The 19493-nt window shown below is 41.6% G+C and overlaps 1 protein-coding gene across 2 annotated transcripts in view; it reads left to right on the forward strand.

The window, feature by feature from the left end:
* GLRB (glycine receptor beta) overlaps positions 1-13054 on the forward strand; it is a 163218-nt gene extending 150164 nt beyond the window's left edge. Inside the window, exons 9-10 of one of the 2 annotated variants that reach the window (XM_073576486.1) lie at positions 1515-1638; positions 6135-6362. In XM_073576486.1, coding sequence (XP_073432587.1) covers positions 1515-1638; positions 6135-6219 — 209 coding nt within the window. In that variant the 3' untranslated portion in view covers positions 6220-6362. Of the gene's footprint in view, positions 1-1514; positions 1639-6134; positions 6428-12138 lie in introns of those variants that run through there. The other variant, XM_073576475.1, reaches the window with a different exon arrangement.
* The last annotated feature ends 6439 nt before the right edge of the window (positions 13055-19493 follow it).

Below are 19493 nucleotides of genomic sequence, written 5' to 3' on the forward strand. Positions count from 1 at the left end.
TCACAACAGGAATCCAAATTGACAAAATTCTCGAATTCCTACAAAAAGGATTAGAGCAGGGGCTGGCAACTAATACATTGAAGGTACAGATAGCAGCTCTAGGTGCCCTTTATAACCTGGATGTGGCAGGCAACCCTTGGGTGGCACGGTTTGAGGGCCGCAGCCAGGTCTAGGCCAATAACCTCCCAGAAAATACCGTCATGGGATCTAAACCTAGTGTTGTCTGCACTAACAGGGCCCCATTCGAGCCCATCCAATCAGCACCCCTAAAAACCCTATAATTAAAAAAATATACTTTTAGTGGCCCTAACATCCGCTCGCAGAGTGAGCGATATTCAGGCTCTCTCAGCAATACCCCTGTTCACTAAAATCCTGGATGATAGAGTCATATTAAAACCTGATTCAGCATACCTACCTAAGGTGTCGACACACTTCCATAGGTCCCAAGAAGTGCTCCTTCCTTCCTTCTGCCCAAACCCTAGGAATAGGGGAGAGGAGAAACGTCACAACCTGGATGTGAAGAGGTGTCTAGTTCAGTACCTAGAGGCCACCAAGGGATGTATGAAGGAAGGGTCTCTCTTTGTGTGTTTCCAGGGACCTCGGAAGGGACTCAAGGCATCCAAGAGTACCCTAGCAAGGTGGATAAGGGATGCGATTGCCCTGGCGTATTCATCTAGTGGGAATACCATCCCGGAGGGTCTAAAAGCTCACTCTACAAGGGCAATGGCGACCTCATGGGCAGAAAGATCAGAGGTATCAATAGAGCAGATCTGTAAGGCGGCCACCTGGTCAACACCTTCTACCTTTTTTAGGCACTATCACTTAGATCTAGCCTCTACGTCTGACCTGACCTTCGGGAGAAGGGTCCTTCAGGCGGTGGTCCCTCCCTTAGCTACCAATCAATGAAATTCTCTCCGTGGTGCTGTCATGGGTGAGAGAGAATAAATTAGTTGCTCACCGATAACAGTGTTTCTCAGAACCCATGACCGCACCCGCTTATCCCTCCCTTTCACGTGTGCGGTGAGCACGAGTTAATGTGTGTAAAGTGGTTTTTTGTTAGACACTGGGCTTCTCCATAATATGCAATATTATAATGTTATGTATGTACTTTTTGTTGTTCACTAACCGGGAGACCCTCTGATGCTCTGTAACCAACTGGGGGCGGAGGAGAGGTGCCGCCTTTTTATCTGTAGGTTCCTGTCCTTGATGGGCGGACCCCCCTCTCTCCGTGGTGCTATCATGGGTTCCGAGAAACACCGTTATCGGTGAGTAACTAAGCTATTCTTCTCTAATATTCCTATAGGGCCCCCTTATAAAAATGTTGTAAAAAAGGTACCAAGCAACCCCTTGAATATAATTGTTTTGCCATGTTCCATGTGGTTATTAAGAGCATCTAGTTTGATTCTTACTAATACTCTGCAGTGACAGGTTGCATTTATACACCAATGACCGTATTAAAGGAGATTGTTAAACCTTTCCATCATTCTTTTTCTGCCTATATTTTTCATTCCCAGATCATTCCATGTGTAAAATATTTCCATCTGTGTGTCTGACATATGCTCTTTGCATGTGGGATATCAATGTGCCAGGGAAATCACCACATAACCATCACCCATCATTAAGGATTGGCAACAAACTGTAAGATTTGTATAATCACTTACCTCTTCTACTTAATTAAATGTCATGCATTGTTTTCTGTGTATGCATAGGTTTGTCTTTGAATTTGTTTTCCTATCCTTTTACCCTAAAAATATGTAAAGCTGAGTTTTCTGTGATTGGCATTTTGCTTTATGGATAGTTCATCCACACATAGAAACAGAATAGCACGATGGAGTATTGGTGCATGCAGTATAACTTCTATCCATATAATTGATATATATTCCTCATTTACTCATCAAAACAAATTTGAGCCTTTTTTTTATAAAAATTCTTTACACTCCTTTTCATGGTGCTTTATATCAGATCTATGATCATTTGTAACCTGTTTAGTATTCCCAACTGAGATAGATAGTCTCTCATCAAAATGTAAATTCTCTATTCCTCGTCACAAAGATTTTTCCAAAGTTTGCAATCATGGTTTAGAGCACAGAAGAAAGACTGGCTCTTGCTGTATATAGGAGAGGTGCTGATACTGGCACTGGAAGCTTCAAGCAATTTATAGATACAAAAAAGTAGTGTGTATAAGAAATGAACATTATTCAAATTGTCTCTTCAGAGAGGAAGAGGACTAGAACTCTAGTGCCACCTATTGGAAGTAGCAATCCTAAAAGTCAATGTTGACCCTTTAACGAGCCTTGTTACATGACTTAGGATGAAAGCCAAGCCAGAATCTCAATTTGCAGACACTGTTTCAGGGTACTGCCCCTCGTCAGTGCAAATTGTGAGATCCTAAGTCATGTAACAAGGCTCGTTAAAGGGTCAACATTGACTTTTAGGATTGCTACTTCCAATAGGTGGCACTAGAGTTCTAGTCCTCTTCCTCTCTGAAGAGACAATTTGCATAATTAGCATATTTCCCATAGGAGCATTGCAGCTTTAAGTCTCCTCACCTCGACATTCATGTTGTTCTCCGCAAGGAGAAATGATACTTCTTGGATATAAGAAATTAACACACACAATCAATTTGGTGTTTGCATGAAAAGATTAAAAAAATTAAGGCATACAAATAGAAAATAACAATGCACAAATACTTTTTTAATGCATTTAAATATCCCCAAGATATCCCAAACAATTGACACCTTTGGGTATCATGCTAAATCTGCTCACAACCACCTTTAAACAAATCTCACAGTTGGACATATCAAAAAAAAGCACAGAGAACATGCGCTGCCAAATGCAAGAATAGTAATGAAATGCATCTCTGCAGTGACGTGTTTTCAGCCCACTGTAGTCTGATACCTCTTAATAAAATCCTGAGTGACCACTTGCCTGCAGAAGTCACATAATTAGAAAATTACACACAGGTGGACTCAATTTACTCTCCATATAATGACATCTGTTTTGTGAAAGCCTTAGAGGTTTATTTGATAACACTAGGGATCAAACCGTGTCATAAAAATAAAGGAACACATCAGACAGGTCAGAGATAATGTTGTGGAGAAGAGTAAAGCAGGGATAGGTTATTAAAAGAAATAGCTCAGGCTCGGAACATCACTGAGCACTGTTCAATCCATAATCCAAAAATGGAAGGAGTATGGAAGCTGCAAACCTGCCAATACATGGCTCTTCACCTAAGTAACGAGAACACGAAGTGGAGAAACGGCCAAGAGGCCTATGGTTACTTTGGAGGAGCTGCAGAGATCCACAGCTCAGGTGGGAGAATCTGTCCAAAGGACAACTATTAGGCTGGAGTCAACCTAAACGTATGAAAAATCGGTCCGAGTCTCCCTGCCGAGAGTCGCAGGAGTGTAATGCAAAAGTCATGCGAGTACAATCAGATTTCTCACACCTGGCATCCGATTGACATCCGAATGGAGTGCGATTGCTATCCGATTGCAATGCGTTTTTAATATGAGCCTTTACATACAGCAATTCTGTCATTTACACATTGCTTTCAAAGGAAATATTCTTTAAAACTCACACACACACACACACACACACATATATAATGTAGAATAAAAGCCGTCAATTCGTATGCTGCTTACAGTATAATCACAGAGTGACAGGTTAGAACAGAATAGATATACATATAGAATACATAGATATATAGATTTCAGTGCCGCACAAATATATATACGTATTTATATTGCATAAATGGATAGAAAAGCCAGTAATTCATGTGCTGTGTTCTGTAAAAATCACTGCAGGAGACGATAGGATAGGAGAGATGGATTACATACAGTAAATACAAATAGAATAGGTAGATATATAGATGTCAGTGACAAATACAATTAGTACAGTGTGTGTGCAAATTACTGTACATGTATTTAATAAAAAATTATTTTTCGAGCAAAAAATAATGGCGTGGGCTCCCGTGCAATTTTCGTAACCAGCAGAGGAAAAGCAGACGGCTGGGGCAGATGTTTATTGCCTGGGAAGGGACCATGGATGCTGCTGCCCCCCTTGGCTAAAAACATTAGCTCTCATGCCCCCCAGAAAAGATGCATCTCTAAGATGCGCCAATTCTGGCACTTATCCTCGCTCTTCCCACTTGCCCTGTAGCGGTGGCAAGTGGGGTAATAGTTGGGGGGGTTGATGTCACCTTTGTATTGTCTGATGACATCAAGACCCGAGGTTAGTAATGGAGAGGCATCAATAAGACGCCTGCATTACTAACCCCAAAGTCACATTGTAAGAAAACACAGACACCCAGAAAAAGTCCTTTAATTTAAAGAAAGACACAGACTCCTTTAATATTCTTAATTAAACCATACTAACAACCTCGCACATTCCCTCGATGCCCTCATCATCTGCAAAAGAGGTGAAAAAACAAACAAAATTCCTCACCTTTCCGCAGAGATGCTTTTAATCCATTAGTCCCACGACGGGTTCAGAACTGCTACATCTAGATGGCAGGATGCATGGTGCGACCATGCAGCCTGTAATCCAGTGGAGAAACTGAGCACCGTCTGCTCAGTGTCTCTCTGTGAACTGCTATTCCCTGTCTGACCGCACCGCAAGCGTGAGAAAGTTCTCCTGCTCCCGGTGCCATCTGACAGATCCTGCACATTCACGGCCAATGAACTCACTTCATCTTTCTGACGTCTGTGTGAGTGCCGTGGAAAAATTTATATCTAAAATTTCCCACAACAATCAGCTTGATAAACAAATATAGTCCAAGACAATCTATCCCACAGGCACAACTCTGAGGCCAAGAACGTATTTTTGGTCCACGTGCTGCCTGTAGTAAATCAGACAGCACTCAGGCCAATGTTATTCAATGGGACATTGCAGAAGTGCATGTTGTGTGTTTTTATTTTTATTTTTTCAAGGTTTCTATTTGTGAAGAATTGCAGCATGCACTAGTTTCTTTAGTTTGTCGGATGAGACTTGCCCATTTAAGACTATGGGTGAGCTGGAAAAAAAAAAAATGAAGATTCCATGCAAGTCCATGGCTCCAGGCTTTAGGCAGTCATTGCTTGCAAAGCATTCTCTACAAAGTATTAAAAATGAAAATTTTACTTTACAAGATATTTTTGTTCAACACGTTTCATTAAACCTTAAAGTCTACACTATTACATCTTCATTGTATTATTTCAAAAAGTCAGAATATTGGCATGCAGAGCCCAAAGATTGTCACTGTCCAAATATTTTTGGGCCTAACAGTACATCACATAGGAGACATTGAGACTACTGAATATACATCACATAGGAAACACTGAGACTGCTGCATACATCACATAGGCCAGAGCACAGTGTGTGCTAATTCTGCCCTCAAAAAAAGTCCTAATGCTCACACTGATTAGAGTCAGGACATAGGCCAGCATTGTGTGCACGTTCTGCACAAAAATTAAAGGGCCAATGGCCAAAGTGCTGTGGCCCATAGGTAATTTTGTCCAAGGCCCGGATGAAATGACTGAAAGGACAGCAAACTGCCCGCTCCTTAGAGGTCATTCACTCCTTTTCTGACATAGAATTGTTAGTTTGTGCTTATTTTTTATACACACTTCTTTTTTTCCATCTATTTGTTGCATCAAAGTTTGATACTGGCAGGATATGAGTAGAGTATTTGCAATGAATTCTTAATATTGTAGTTATTATTGGCATTGGGAAAAGGTGAGCAACAAATAATTTAACAAAAATATTCACAATGTATAAAGTAAAGCTAAAGAGATTAGTTGCGCATGCTGATGCTTTATGACCATGATGGGCTTGGTGCACTTTGACATGCAGCAAATAGGTTACAGGTTCAGATTTGGCCAATCCAATTTTTTTTCATGGAGTCTTTTTGTTGCATTATGCCTGTGCGGGTTTCAGCTGGATACATGTTTTTTTTTCTGACACTTTAGAAATAAAGCTTCTAGGTCAATTGGATTGATGTGAAATTGGCCCTAGTTTGCGTGAGAAAGAGAAAATCTAATGTAAACCCATAAGGTAGTTGGATATATTTGAGTTTATTGGTTCTTCATACTATAATACAGAAAATGTACTGTAATAACTATAGAAATAATTATGTGCTGTACTTTCCTTTTCAGGGATATTTTCAGTTCTGAGCTTGGCGTCAGAGTGTACCACGCTGGCGCAAGAATTGCCAAAGGTGTCCTATGTGAAAGCCATTGACGTGTGGCTTATTACTTGTCTCCTTTTTGGCTTTGCCTCACTTGTTCAATATGCTGTAGTCCAGGTCTTAATGAACAGTCCAACAAGGATTGAGGCAGAGAAAGCCAAAATTGCAAAGACTGAGCAAGCAGAAGGAAAGGGACCCAACGCTGCAAAAAAGAATACAGTGAATGGGACCGGGACACCAGTTCATATCAGCACATTGCAAGTATGTATCCTCGAAAAGGAAATCTTTCACCAAATGTATGCTTTCTGTTCTGAGGGCAATATAAAATAGGGACCAAGACACTGATTCCAGTTATGTCAATCAGTGTTGTTTTTGTTTTTTTTTTGTCTGTTTTTTGGGGGGAGTTTTATTCACTATTTTAGCAGGCTACCGTAAGCTCTGTTAAGGTACTGTCACACTTGGCGATGTACCAGCGATCCCGACCAGCGATATGACGCGGTCAGGATCGCTGGTACATCGCCAAGTGGTCGCTAGTGAGCTGCCACATAGGCAGATCTCACCAGCGACATCGCAGGGGTCAGGGGTCGCTACTTACCTGTCACACCAGGCGATCCTGCGTCCTCCCGCCCGGCTCCACGCGTCGCTCGTCGTCACAGCAGGAAGCGCCGCAGGAAGCTGACGACGAGAAACAGTCCTGAACGTTCTTGCGCGATCAGCGATAAGCAGCGGGGGAGCGGGTCGTAGGTAAGTATCAGACACAGAGATATCGCTAGCAATATCGCTATAACGTCACTAGTTATAGCGATATTGCTAGCGATATCTCTTAGTGTGACAGGCCCTTTAGTCCTCTCTCAAGGTCATTGGTTCCTGATGCTCTGATCACTGTCAAAGGATCTATCACAGTGATAGAGCCAGGCCATTTATCTGCTGTTAGCTAATTTTGTGTGGGTTTTTTTTTCCAAAAGGTAAAAAAAATGAGAGATAATAAAATAAAAAATACCAATGTGTTAGATTTAGGTTTAGTCTTTTTTTTGCTGTAAGGCTACTTTCAGACTTGCGTTAGGAGGCGCAGTGCAGGGCCGCAACTAAGCTCCGCCCCCGCTATGCTGGCCGTGCACTGGTATGTTTTTGCACGCCAGTCGCATGCAGCATCATGCCCCAAGAGGAGGAGCTGACCGGAGGAGGCCGGGGCGGAGCTTAGCGGCGGCCCTGTGCTGCACCTCCTAACGCAAGTCTGAAAGTAGCCTTAGGCAGGCACAGATGAGTAAAATGGCTCATGGAATGCTCACAGTGAAACAGGCAAGTAGTCTTACAATTTATTGCCCAAGAATCAAATTTATATCCTGGACAATTAATTTTCCAAAAACCCGTGTCCTTCTATTCCTGGTCATGGATCCCTACAAGTGTCCCTGAAATTTTAAAAAAGGTATTTCCTTCAACATTAGGTTTTGTGAAAAAAAAAAAAAAAAAAACACTTTCCACCTTTACTGGGCAATAAAATATGTACACAGTACCACTGTATTTGCAGCTGCCATGACCTGATCATATTATGAAACCCTAATGAGATGGCCATTGGCATACCAGATAAAATTGTTTGGGAACTAATAATACCTTTTCTGCATCAAGGGTAAAATCTGTACACCTACAATTATTATACCAGTATCCCCTATATAAATTCCTCCATGCTGAAAATACAGGGGCCTATGGGATAGTCCATAAAAGCCAAGTAGCTTTTCCATCACAGTTGGTGTCCAGACGTTTGTAGAAGGGGGCGTTATTCTCACTTGCAAGTAACCAACTTCTTGCAGGGAAGTAGAATGACAAAAAAGACATCTGCTTACTGACCACGCTGCATACGGACACAACTTTGACGGTCAGCACAGTGGCACCACCAGGGACAATCAAAAACCAGTTTGTGTAGCAGATTATAATCAATTTCTTGGAGAGTTTGACCTGTCAGACCAGGTGTTACAACCAAATCTGGAGAAGCAAAGAAAGACCAGGGCCTGGTATAAAAAAGGTAGCATTCTACGTCATCCAGAATGCTACCTACAACCTCTTCGTCCTGTAAAAGAAGCCACAGGAGCACTAACTTTTCTCCAGTTCCAGGAGAAAATTGAGTTTCTTCTATTTGATTCAATGGCACACGAGGCAGTCTTAAAGTCTGAAGATGTACGGAGATGGAGGTTCTACAATGGGGTCACTTTTGGGGTTTTTCTGCTGTTCTAGTACCTTTGGGTATGTTCCCACGGTCAGTAAATGCTGCGTCCAACCCGCAGCGGCCAGATGCTACAGCATAGTGGATGGGATTTCATGATATCACATCTCCACTATGCGTGCACGGACGCCTCCGGCTTCCCTGTGTAGACTCCCGTGCGGCGTGTCTTTACCGACCGCAGCATGTCTATTTATCTTTGTGGAAAAGGCTCAGTCTCCGCAAGATAAAGTCACCCATACAATGTAATGAGACGCGGTGATTCCGCACGGTTCAATGAACACATGCGGAATCATCTGTGTTACAATGCCGGCAGCGTTTTGGACAGAGCGGACATATGCTGCATCCAAAGCGCTGCCGATTACTGACAGTGGGAACATACCCTTAGGGGCTGTGCAAATGTTGTCCGCAAACTATTCTAGCAAAATCTATGCTCCAAAAGCCAAGTAGCGCTCTTTCCTTCTCAGCCCTGACATATGGCCTAACAGTAGTTTCTGACTACATACTGGAGAAATTGTGCAATAAATTGTGGAGTCCAATTTCGCCTATTAACCCTTGTGTACCTGACAAATTTGAAGCAAATAAGAAGAAAAGATACCAGAAAAATGTTCTATTTCCATGTCCCAGTTCTAAAATTCAGTGAGGCACATGTAGGTTCAAAATAATCACCGCACCCCCAGAAGAAATCCTTAAGTAAATTTTCAATATGGGGTCCCTTGGCCTGGGGAGGGGGGTGGTTCTGCTCTTCTGGCACCCTAGTGGCTTAGCTAATGGAGCCCACAATCTGTTCAGCGGAATCTGCGTACTAAAAGCCAAGCAGCTCCTTATCATCCAATCCCTTCGTGTGCACAAACAGCACTGTGCAACCAAATATGGGGTATCACTGTGTACGGTAAAAATTGCATAACAAATTATGGGGTTATTTTCTCCTATGACCCCTTGTGAAAATTATAAATTTGGTGCTACAACAGTATTTTAGTGGAGAAATTTAACATTTTTGTTTCCAAATCTAAACGTTAAAGTTTCATTAATAACCTGTAGTTTAAAAATGCTCAGTACACCCCTAGATGAATTAGTTGAGGGATCTAGTTTCCAAAATGTGGCCACTGGTGGTGGTGGGGGATTCTACTGTTTTGGCATGTCTAGGGCTCTCCAAATGTGACATGGCATTCACAATCTGTCCCAGACAAATTTACTCTCCAAAAATCAAATGGTGCTCTTTCCTTTCCAAGCCCTACCATGTAAAAAAACAGCAGTTTTTGACCTTATCTGGGGCCCTGCCGTGTGTTCAAACAGAACTTTTTGACTACATGTGGGGTATCTCCTTGCTCAGAGGAAAGTCGGTAATAACCTTTGTCCAGTTTTCATGTTACATCTGGAAAAAGTGGAAAATTTTGAAGTTTTGAGGCTTGTCTTTGTGCTGTTTTGCGTATTGTAGGCAAGATACTTTGTGGTATTTGCACAGTAATGGCTTTCTTCTGGCGACTCGACCATGCAGCCCATTTTTCTTTAAGTTCCTCCTTATTGTGCATCTTGAAACAGCCACACCACTAGTTTTCAGAGAATCCAGTATTTCAGCTGATATCTGTGGGTTTTTCTTTGCATCCCAAACAATTTTCTTGGCAGAGGTCACAGGTGATGATGTTACCTTTAGTAACCATTCATATTCTCTGAAAAAAGGCCAAGAAAGCAAAAAATTCTGCTGGGGTATGTAAACTTTTGAACTGTATGTGTGTGTGTGTGTGTGTGTGTGTGTGTGTGTGTGTGTGTGTGTGTGTATAGAATAAATGTGTGTGTGTGTATATGTGTGTGTGTGTGTGTGTGTACATCTATGTATGTGTGTATATATAGCCCATTCACTAACTGAATAATTCTCCATCAAACTCCACTGCACCCAATAGCACCACAGATACTGGCTGTATTATTTTTAACGTTGTTACGTATGACTTGTGTATGAACTGTTAAACTGTAAAGCGCTGCACAATATGTTGGCGTTTTATACCGTATAAAAAGCCGTCGGGGGAGGGGGAGTGACTGAGCACTGGCAGGAGCCAGCGGCTGCGGTTGTAACTGCGGCTGCTAAAGAAAAATTAATATTTATTTCTCTTATAGCAGTGACAGCTGCAGCTGATGGCGTCCAGAAGACATCATACTCGCCCTCCTCCGCGCTGTCGCTGCATCTCCTTTTGTCTCTGTGCCGGCAGCTCTTCCTGTGCTGAGGATCACGTGGCACCGCTCATTAAGGTAATGAATATGCACGTGTCTCCACTCCCATAGGCGTGGAGCGCATATTCATTACTTTAATGAGCGGGGCCACGTGATCACAGGAAGAGCTGCTGGCGCCGGAACGAGATCCAGCGACAGCGCGTAGGCAGCAAATGGACTGGGGGAGCAATACATTTAATGGCTGGAACAGGAGGAGAGTGCATACAATGACAAGGACTGGGGGGGGTCATGCATAAAATGACAGGGACCGGGGAAGCCGTGCATATAATGACAGGGACCAGGGAAGCCGTGCATATAATGACAGGGACCAGGGAAGCCGTGCATACAATTACAGGGATCGGGGGAGCCGTGCATACTAGGTCAGGGATGAGGGGATAATGCATACCCGGCTTATTCTCGAGTCAATAAGCGTACCAAGTTTTAAGTGGCAAAATTAGGTGTCTCTGCTTATACTCGGGTCGGCTTATACTCGAGTATATACGGTAAAGATTATTATTATTAATATATTGAAAAAAAAATCCCCTTCTGCAGACAGCCAGTGGTGCCTGCACTGTAACCTGTTCGCATGTGTATTTGTGCAGTTAATTTTTTTATGTTATACATTAATTCATAAAATAAAAGTCAGTCTGAAAATGGCACTGGCTGCGCATGCACAGTAGCACCTATCGGCAATCAGATAGCTGCTACTGCACAGGCGGCACCATCTTGGTAAAGAAAAAGTATTTCCTCCTCCAAAATGGAGCAGCAGCTATCGGTGATCCGTAAGCTGTTACTGTGCAGGCGGCAGCGGCGCCATCTTGCTAGAGAAAGAGAAACTTCCTCCTCCAAGATGGCATCGCTAGCACCTACATGGCAGCGACTATCGGATCTTTTTTGAAGACCAGAATATTAAATGTGCAGTTTTTAAATAGATAGGAGGCAGGTCACTGAAGTTTCAGTGACCTGTCATTTAAGGTGGTGGTGGTGGTGGTGGTAGACCTGCATCCATTCCAGTCCTTCTTACTGCAGTCTCCGTAAATTGAAATGTGGCCTCTTATACACTGCTGTTTTTCATTTACTCTTTCAAGAGTTTTGAAAGTTGCCAAGTGCACTTGTCCATGCATGGCCAGCTCTCCATTTTCAGGAGCTTGAGTAGAGTAGGTGGCATGGAGAACTCCATTCTAGATGTTGGTCCCAAGATGAGACCTATATCACATTGATATGCCATGCATATCTATATTGCCTAAATTCTGGTAATATAAGATTTTTATTAGTCACACATATACTTTTTAGGATGTCAATTTACTAAGAATTATCCTCCCCCGGGTGACTTCTTGAAGAAGGGTTTGCGCTTATGATTGATTATTAGCCATATTGTATATTCCATGGAGATTTATGCAGAATGTTTCTATTCTCGTTCCCACCTGTCAGGGTGAATGTCGTCTTACTGAGGCATCTTAGAAAACTCTAGTGTTATTTTCCGGTATACGCTATTTGATGTTTTTCAAACATTCTTAGATCATTAATTTAACTTGCTGTTTATTATTCCCAGGTTGCAGAAACGAGATGCAAAAAAGTCTGCACGTCAAAATCCGATTTGAGATCCAATGACTTCAGCATTGTTGGAAGCTTGCCCAGAGATTTTGAATTGTCCAATTATGATTGTTACGGAAAACCAATTGAAGTCAACAACGGTCTGGGAAAATCTCAAGCGAAGAACAACAAAAAGCCGCCTCCTGCTAAGCCAATCATTCCATCTGAAGCCAAACGGATTGACCTTTACTCAAGGGCACTGTTTCCCTTCACCTTCTTGTTCTTTAATGTCATATATTGGCTAGTATATTTATGATGACTCGAATTCTAACTTTAAGTTTACTAAACAAGTCGCCATTACACCCACACTGTTTAAAGCCAACCTGTGATCTTGTCTGCATTTGCAAAGCAATATCTTTCATTGTAGATGCCATGCAGTTGTAATGAAAATTGGCTTTTTAAATGGAAGCATGACACTGCAATGTCTGTGCTTAAAATGATGTATATAAGTGTAAGGTTTCTGCTATTAACAGTTATGAGTAATGCATACATCACCCCCTCCTCTACTGTTTTAACATGAAAAGTTATGAGATGCTTTCAAAAGAGATTTGTGCACGTTAAGCCTCATTCAAACCATAGATCAATATATGTAGTATGTAAAGCTCAATCCTTATTCTTTTCAAAAGAAAAATTATTTGCGTTTGGATTGCACTGGGTCCAGACAAAATGTACAGTTCTTCATATCATATAAATATACTGACTTCATAATGAAACAGATTATAAGGCTCCTGTCAAAAGGTGTAAGATAAATGATCAAAGACTATTTTTTGTAAAATAATCTATTTACGAATCTGCGCTGTATACTTTGCGTGAGCTAAAAGTTAATGTGTAAAAAAAGAAAAAAAAAAATCTATTAAAACTGGAAATGAAATGTCTCAGTTGATGTGTATAATACCACATACAACACCGGGTCATTGTACATGGGTTTGACGTGAGTCACATTATACCTTGCTGACGGTTTGTTCACATGTTTCTTTTTTTACAGCTGGTTTCAGAGTGGGTCCATTCCAAGGGTATGCGGAATGCAACGTCTTTTTTTCAGGGGGATTCTACATGGAAATCGCCTGAAAAAGTGCCACAAGACTGCTGCAAAAATAAACCCAATGACCAGCAATGTAAGAATGAAATTGCTAAGCACGAGTTCCTTGATTTTTTTTTAACTAAATCAGGGCTTTCAAATTGTGAAGTGGTTAAAAGAAGTAGCATGTAGCATCTTCAAGCAGAAGCAAGACACTGTCTCAAAAATCACAGCAAAACCACCTGCGAAGCTTCAGGAAAAAGACCTACAGGTGCTTCTCACAAAATTAGAATATGTTCAAAAAGTTAATTTATTTGAGTTCATCAATACAAAAAGTGAAACTTATGTATAGAGTCTCTACAAACAGAGTGATCTATTTCAAGTGTTTTTTTCTGCTAATGTTGATGATTAGGGCTTACAGCCAATGAAAACCCCAAAGTCATTATCTCAGTAAATTAGAATACTTTATAACACCAGCTTGAAAAATGATTTTAAAATCCGAAATGTTGGCCTACTGAAATGTATGTTCAGTAAATGCACTCAATGCTTGGTCAGGGCTCCTTTTTGCATCAGTTACTGCATCAATGCGGCGTGGCATGGAGGCGATCAGCTTGTGGCACTGCTGAGGTGTTATGGAAGCCCAGGTTACTTTGATAGCAGCCTTCAGCTCGTCTGCATTGTTGGGTCTGGTGTCTCTCATCTTCCTCTTGACAATACCCCATAGATTCTCTATGGAGGTAGTCAGGCCAGTTTGCTGGCCAATCATGCACAGTGATACTGTTGTTTTTAAACCAAGTATTGGTACTTTTAGCAGTGTGGACAGGTGCCAAGTCCTGCTGGAGAAGATTTCCTTTTCCAAAAAGCTTGTCGGCAGAGGGAAGCATGAAGTGCTCTAAAATTTCCTGGTAGACGGCTCCGCTGAAATTGGTCTTCATAAAACAAAGTGGACCTACACCAGCAGATGACATGGCTTCCCAAACCATCACTGATTTGTGGAAACTTCACACTAGACCTCAAGCAGCTTGGATTGTGTGCCTCTCCATGCGTCCTCCAGACTCTGGGACCTTGATTTCCAGATTAAATGCAAAACTTACTTTCATCTGAAAACAACACCTTGGACCACTGAGCAACAGTCCAGTTATTTTTCTCCTTGGCCCAGGTAAGACACTTCTGGCGTCGTCTATTGGTCATGAGTGGCTTGACACAAGGAATGCGACACTTGTAGCTCATGTCCTGGATACGTCTGTGTATGGTGGCTCTTGAAGCAATGACTCCAGCAGCAGTCCACTCCTTTTTAATCTTACCCAAATTTTTGAATGGCCTTTTCTTAACAATCCTTTCAAGTCTGCGGTTATCCCGTTTGCTTGTACACCTTTTTCTACCACACTTTTTCCTTCCACTCAACTTTCCATTAATATGCTTGGATACAGCACTCTGTGAACAGCCAGCTTCGTTACCAATGACCTTTTGTGGCTTACCCTCCTTGTGGAGTGTGTCAATGACTGACTTCTGAACAAGTCAAGTCAGCAGTCTTCTCCATGATTGTGGAGCATACTGAATCAGACTAAGGGACATTTTTGAATGCTTCAGAAGCATTTGCAGGTGTTTTTGTTAATTCTAATTTACTGAGATAATGACTTTTGGGTTTCCATTGGCTGTAAGCCATAATCATCAACATTAATGGAAATAAACACTTGAAATAGATCACTCTGTTTGAAATTACTCTATATATGAGTTTCACTTTTTGTATTGATGAACTGAAATAAATTAACTTTTTGATGATATTCTAATTTTGTGAGAAGCAACTGTATATCTTTTTACCTAGCGCTTCTTCTAGGAAACCCTCGGCAGATCAACCAGTTCCTTAAAGACATCACATGCACATGCTATAAAAGTTGCTTCAAAACTCTTTAAACCCACTTAAGGAAATGAAAAACTCGTACAAAAACTCCAACAAGAAAAGCTTTTCCTGAAGCGTTTTGCAATTGAAAACTTGTCATTTTTGACAGCCTGAAAACAACTCTATGGGTTTGGGCACTCGATCAGTAAACACTGTGTGTTGGACGCTGCGTATTTGCGCAGTGTCCATTCCGCAGTGGCCAGATGTTACAGCATAGTGGATTGAATTGCAAGAAATCCCATACCCACTATGCAACCACAGACACCCGCGGAGAGGGACATGCGGTTAGTCTCTCCAGACTGCAGTATGACAATTTCTCTTGAGGAGACGCAAGTCTCCACAAGATAAATCTCAACCATACAATATATTGGACGCGGTGATTCCGCACAGTTCAGTGAACAAATGCGGATTCACCTGTGTTCAATAGACTGCTGCACTTTGGACGCAGGCGAACATGCACTGAGTGCAAAGAGCTGCCACTTCTGGATTGTCTGCACTTACCCTTATACAGCGAACAATTAATATGCCACTTTTATGATTTATTTAAAAAAAAATTGTATGAATTCTTAGGGAAATAAAATGAGTGCCATTTCATAAAATAAGAAAAGGTATGATATAGGCTTGGAGCGGTCTGCAGAGCCATGTAATACGAAGCATTCGCCTTAGAGGCCAAAGACTTTTTCATTTCTAGAAAAATTAAGTTATGACTGGCTTAAAAAGTAATTCTAGAAAGATTGTTTCACTTTCTGGTCACCAGTATTCATCAGTGATACCCAAGTTTTGAGGACCAGGTAAGGTACAATCACACATGGGAGAAGAAAACTTTAAGGCTATGTGCACACGTAGTTGGAAGTTCTGCGATTTTTCCACGCGGATTTTGAAAAATCCGTAGGTCAAAAGACCTGCGGTTTACCTTTGGATTATCCTTCAGTTTCACACCTCACAATGGTCTAAGAAGTAAGGTTTCTCCTTGCGGAGAGTGACATGCCAGCTGTGGCTTGTCAAGGTAAGGAGACTTATTCGCCGTGCAATGCTCCTCTGGGAAAATAATATGCAAATTGCCTCTTCAGAGAGAAAGAGGACTTTTACTCTACAGCGCCACCTATTGGTAGTAGCGATCCTACAAGTCACAATCAACCCTGTAACGAGTCTTGTAGTATGACTTAGGATACAAGCCAAATCAGAATCTCAATTTGCAGACACGGTGTTTCGAGCTGTTGGCTCTCGTCAGTGCAAAGTGCCACCTACTACCAATAGGTGGCGCTGTAGAGTAAAAGTCCTCTTTCTTTCTGAAGAGGCAATTTGCACACCTCACAATGGTGAAGGTGTGAAACTGCAGCGGAATCCGCACAAAGAATTGACATGCTGCGGATTGTAACCCACAGCAAATCCGCGCGGAAAAATCTGCAGCATGTGCACAGCGTTTTTGGTTTTACCATTGCAAAGAATGGTACTGTACAACGCAGCACAAACTGCTGCGGACCCGCAGGGCCAGAAACGCTGTGAATCCGCACCGTGTGCACATAGCCTTAATATTCTAACATTTTGTGTTCTGGCTCTTTCACACTGGCATATAAAATTATAACTCAAATACAAATGTGCTATGCGTGCAGATAATTATTCATTTATTTTTCCATTCTAATAATAAATGAAGCAAATATGAACCTGTGAATTATGCACTGAGCCTGCATTTTTAATTAACTCACATGGGTTAAAAATAATATCCATATAGATTCTTTGGAACATCTTGCATATTGCAGGAAAAAAATTTCACATATAGAAATTTTTTAGAAAAATGAAACAAAACAGGAATGTGTATGACAATATGTACTGGCAGTGGACGGTTTCTGTTTTATATTTAAAAAAAAACAAAAAAAACAGAGGCTTAATATTCTTAATACAGCAAGGTGGTCTGGGTAACGTACAGATGTTACCGGGTGCAATATTCTAAGCAAAACACTCATTTGAGGTCAGGGAGCAATATTAGTAATTTTTCTTCACGTTACCATTAATTAGATGTGTTCTCTCTTTATTAAAGGAGTGTAGGAACTAGTGCGCATATTTTCAGCCTCTTCACCTGACTAGGATAATCATCTGCTCCCAAACTTACATCTTTTCTGACCTAGATTGTAGAGATTTTTGGTCTCTAGTGTTGATTTTGTGAAGATGTCTATGCAATCATAAGGGACATCTAAACTTTTATTTTTAGGTGGTGTTCTATATCTGTCACTACTTGTCTCAGACTTTTATCAACAAGTGATCCACCTGCCTTTTTATGCCTAATAGTACACATTGGTACAAAATTGAAGGTATTCATGAGACTGTAAGCTTCTCAGTGACTTAAAGTCAACATACAGATATAGGGTTAATTTACAGGTTAATAGCTTTATGAAGATGCTCCTCCTCGGCACTGAAAGTGGAGGACCCAGGAGAAAACGAGCTTTATCTGACAAAGCCACATAATGACACACATAGAAATCAACAACCCGAAATAGAGCAATAGATCCCTAACCGATGGGCAAAGTAACCTGGGATACTTCCTTAAATGAACAGCAGCGTGTGGAACACTGTAAAAGATTAGGTAACTGCACATAGCGTTCAGGTCAAAACAAAAAAAGCAAGTAGGAGACCATATCCAAGTCATGGAGCAGCAACAGCTGATCCCCCCAAATAGATGATGCATGATCGGGAAAAGACGCCCAATGTGTGTCGCCACACAAGGTGGCTTCCTCAGGGGCCTGTAGTTTGGCTTGCAGAATACTGGTATATATACAAAGATAATCAGGATAGTAAACAGTTGTGTAGCTTACCGGGAGCAGCCCCAGTGATTAAATTGAAAGATCACGAAAGCGTTGTGCATTGTTATCGAAGATGAGGTGTAGTATTGTACTGCACATGCGCAGAAGGGTGAATATTAGTGATGAGCGAGTATATTCGTTGCTCTGGTTTTTCTGAGCATGCTCGGATGGTCTCCGAGTATTTTGGCGTGCTCGGAGATTTACTGTTCGTCGTCTCACCTACATGATTTGCGGCTGCTGGACAGACTGTGGAATGCTTGTTTGTTAGGGAATTCCCACATGTATTCAGCCTGTCTACAAGTCGCAAATCATGCAGATAAGACAGCGAAATCTAAATCTCCGAGCACGCCAAAATACTCAGAGACCACCCGAGCAACGAGTATAGTCGCTCATCACAAGTGAATATCAATAAGCACACAAGCACTGACCCGAGAAAATCCAGGGTCACAATGGATTACAGCACATGCGTCTCATTAGAGCAATAGGTTGAACAGCGCATGCTTAGTTTGCCATGGAAATCTTTATACTTAAAAGTGTATAAGCCGTGAATTGGGTCGCAACACATGATCAAAAAGATTGATCAGTTTTCAAGTCTTGCCACGCTGCAGTTGTCCTGCTGGAAGGTGCCTACGCCCCGGTCTCGTCTTTTGCCGCCCCTAACAGGTTTTCTTCCAGGATTGTCCTGTATTTAGCATCATCCACCAACTCTGACCAGTTTCCCTGTCCCTACTGTTTTCATGTAGATGTGCAGTGTTAGTTGTCAGCCATACATAGCGTTTTCCATTTAGCCCAAAAAGTTCTACTTTGGTCTCATCTGATCAGCGCACCTACCATATGCTAGCATTAATGTGTGCAAATGGGACTTCTTATGGCTTACTTTCATAAATGTCTTTCTTCCTGCCATTTTTCCATAAAGGCCAGATTTGCGGCGTACACAACTAACCGTTATCCTGTGAACAGATTCCTGAATTAATTGGCTTTGCAGACACCTATAGTTCATATTGAAGATTGTCCGTGTTCTTTTTGAGATCACTAAGACTAGAGCTACACTGAAGCCTACACATTTTACAGAAAAACCTTGATTTTTACCCTGCAAGAGTGCTGACAATGTAAGACAGAAGACCTGGAAAGTTGTTCAAATTTACCTTGGTTATCGGAAGTGCCCATAAGGCCGTCCTGTTGTGTTTACTTCTTCAAGCTCTGTGAGCTGAACTCTTCCCAACTCCTCGTCTCTGCTCTAAGTGACGGCTTTAGCTGTTGGCCAGGGACCATATCCCTTTGGTTGGTTTGCTGCAGTCTTTAGGTAAACCTAGCATCTCATTAACTCACAATGCCTCTCTTCTATGATCAAAAATACTCTGAAAGGTTTTTCAAACTCGAGGGATCTTTCCTTAATCACAGCTTGGGATTGTGACACATCTAAAACTGTCATCACCAGTTGATTTTATCTAGTGCACTTGACAGTAATACGTTGGATGTCCTAGTTTCATATTTTAGATGCTTTCATGGGAAGTTTGGTGAAAATATCCGTGAAGAAATCAAAATTCACATATTTGTAATAACTTTGTGCAGCCTTAAACCTCATCATGGGCAAATAT

The sequence above is a fragment of the Dendrobates tinctorius genome, unplaced genomic scaffold (genome assembly GCF_039654945.1).
Source record: "Dendrobates tinctorius isolate UK_male_01 unplaced genomic scaffold, ASM3965494v1 ptg000008l, whole genome shotgun sequence".
Taxonomy (NCBI): Eukaryota; Metazoa; Chordata; class Amphibia; order Anura; family Dendrobatidae; genus Dendrobates; species Dendrobates tinctorius.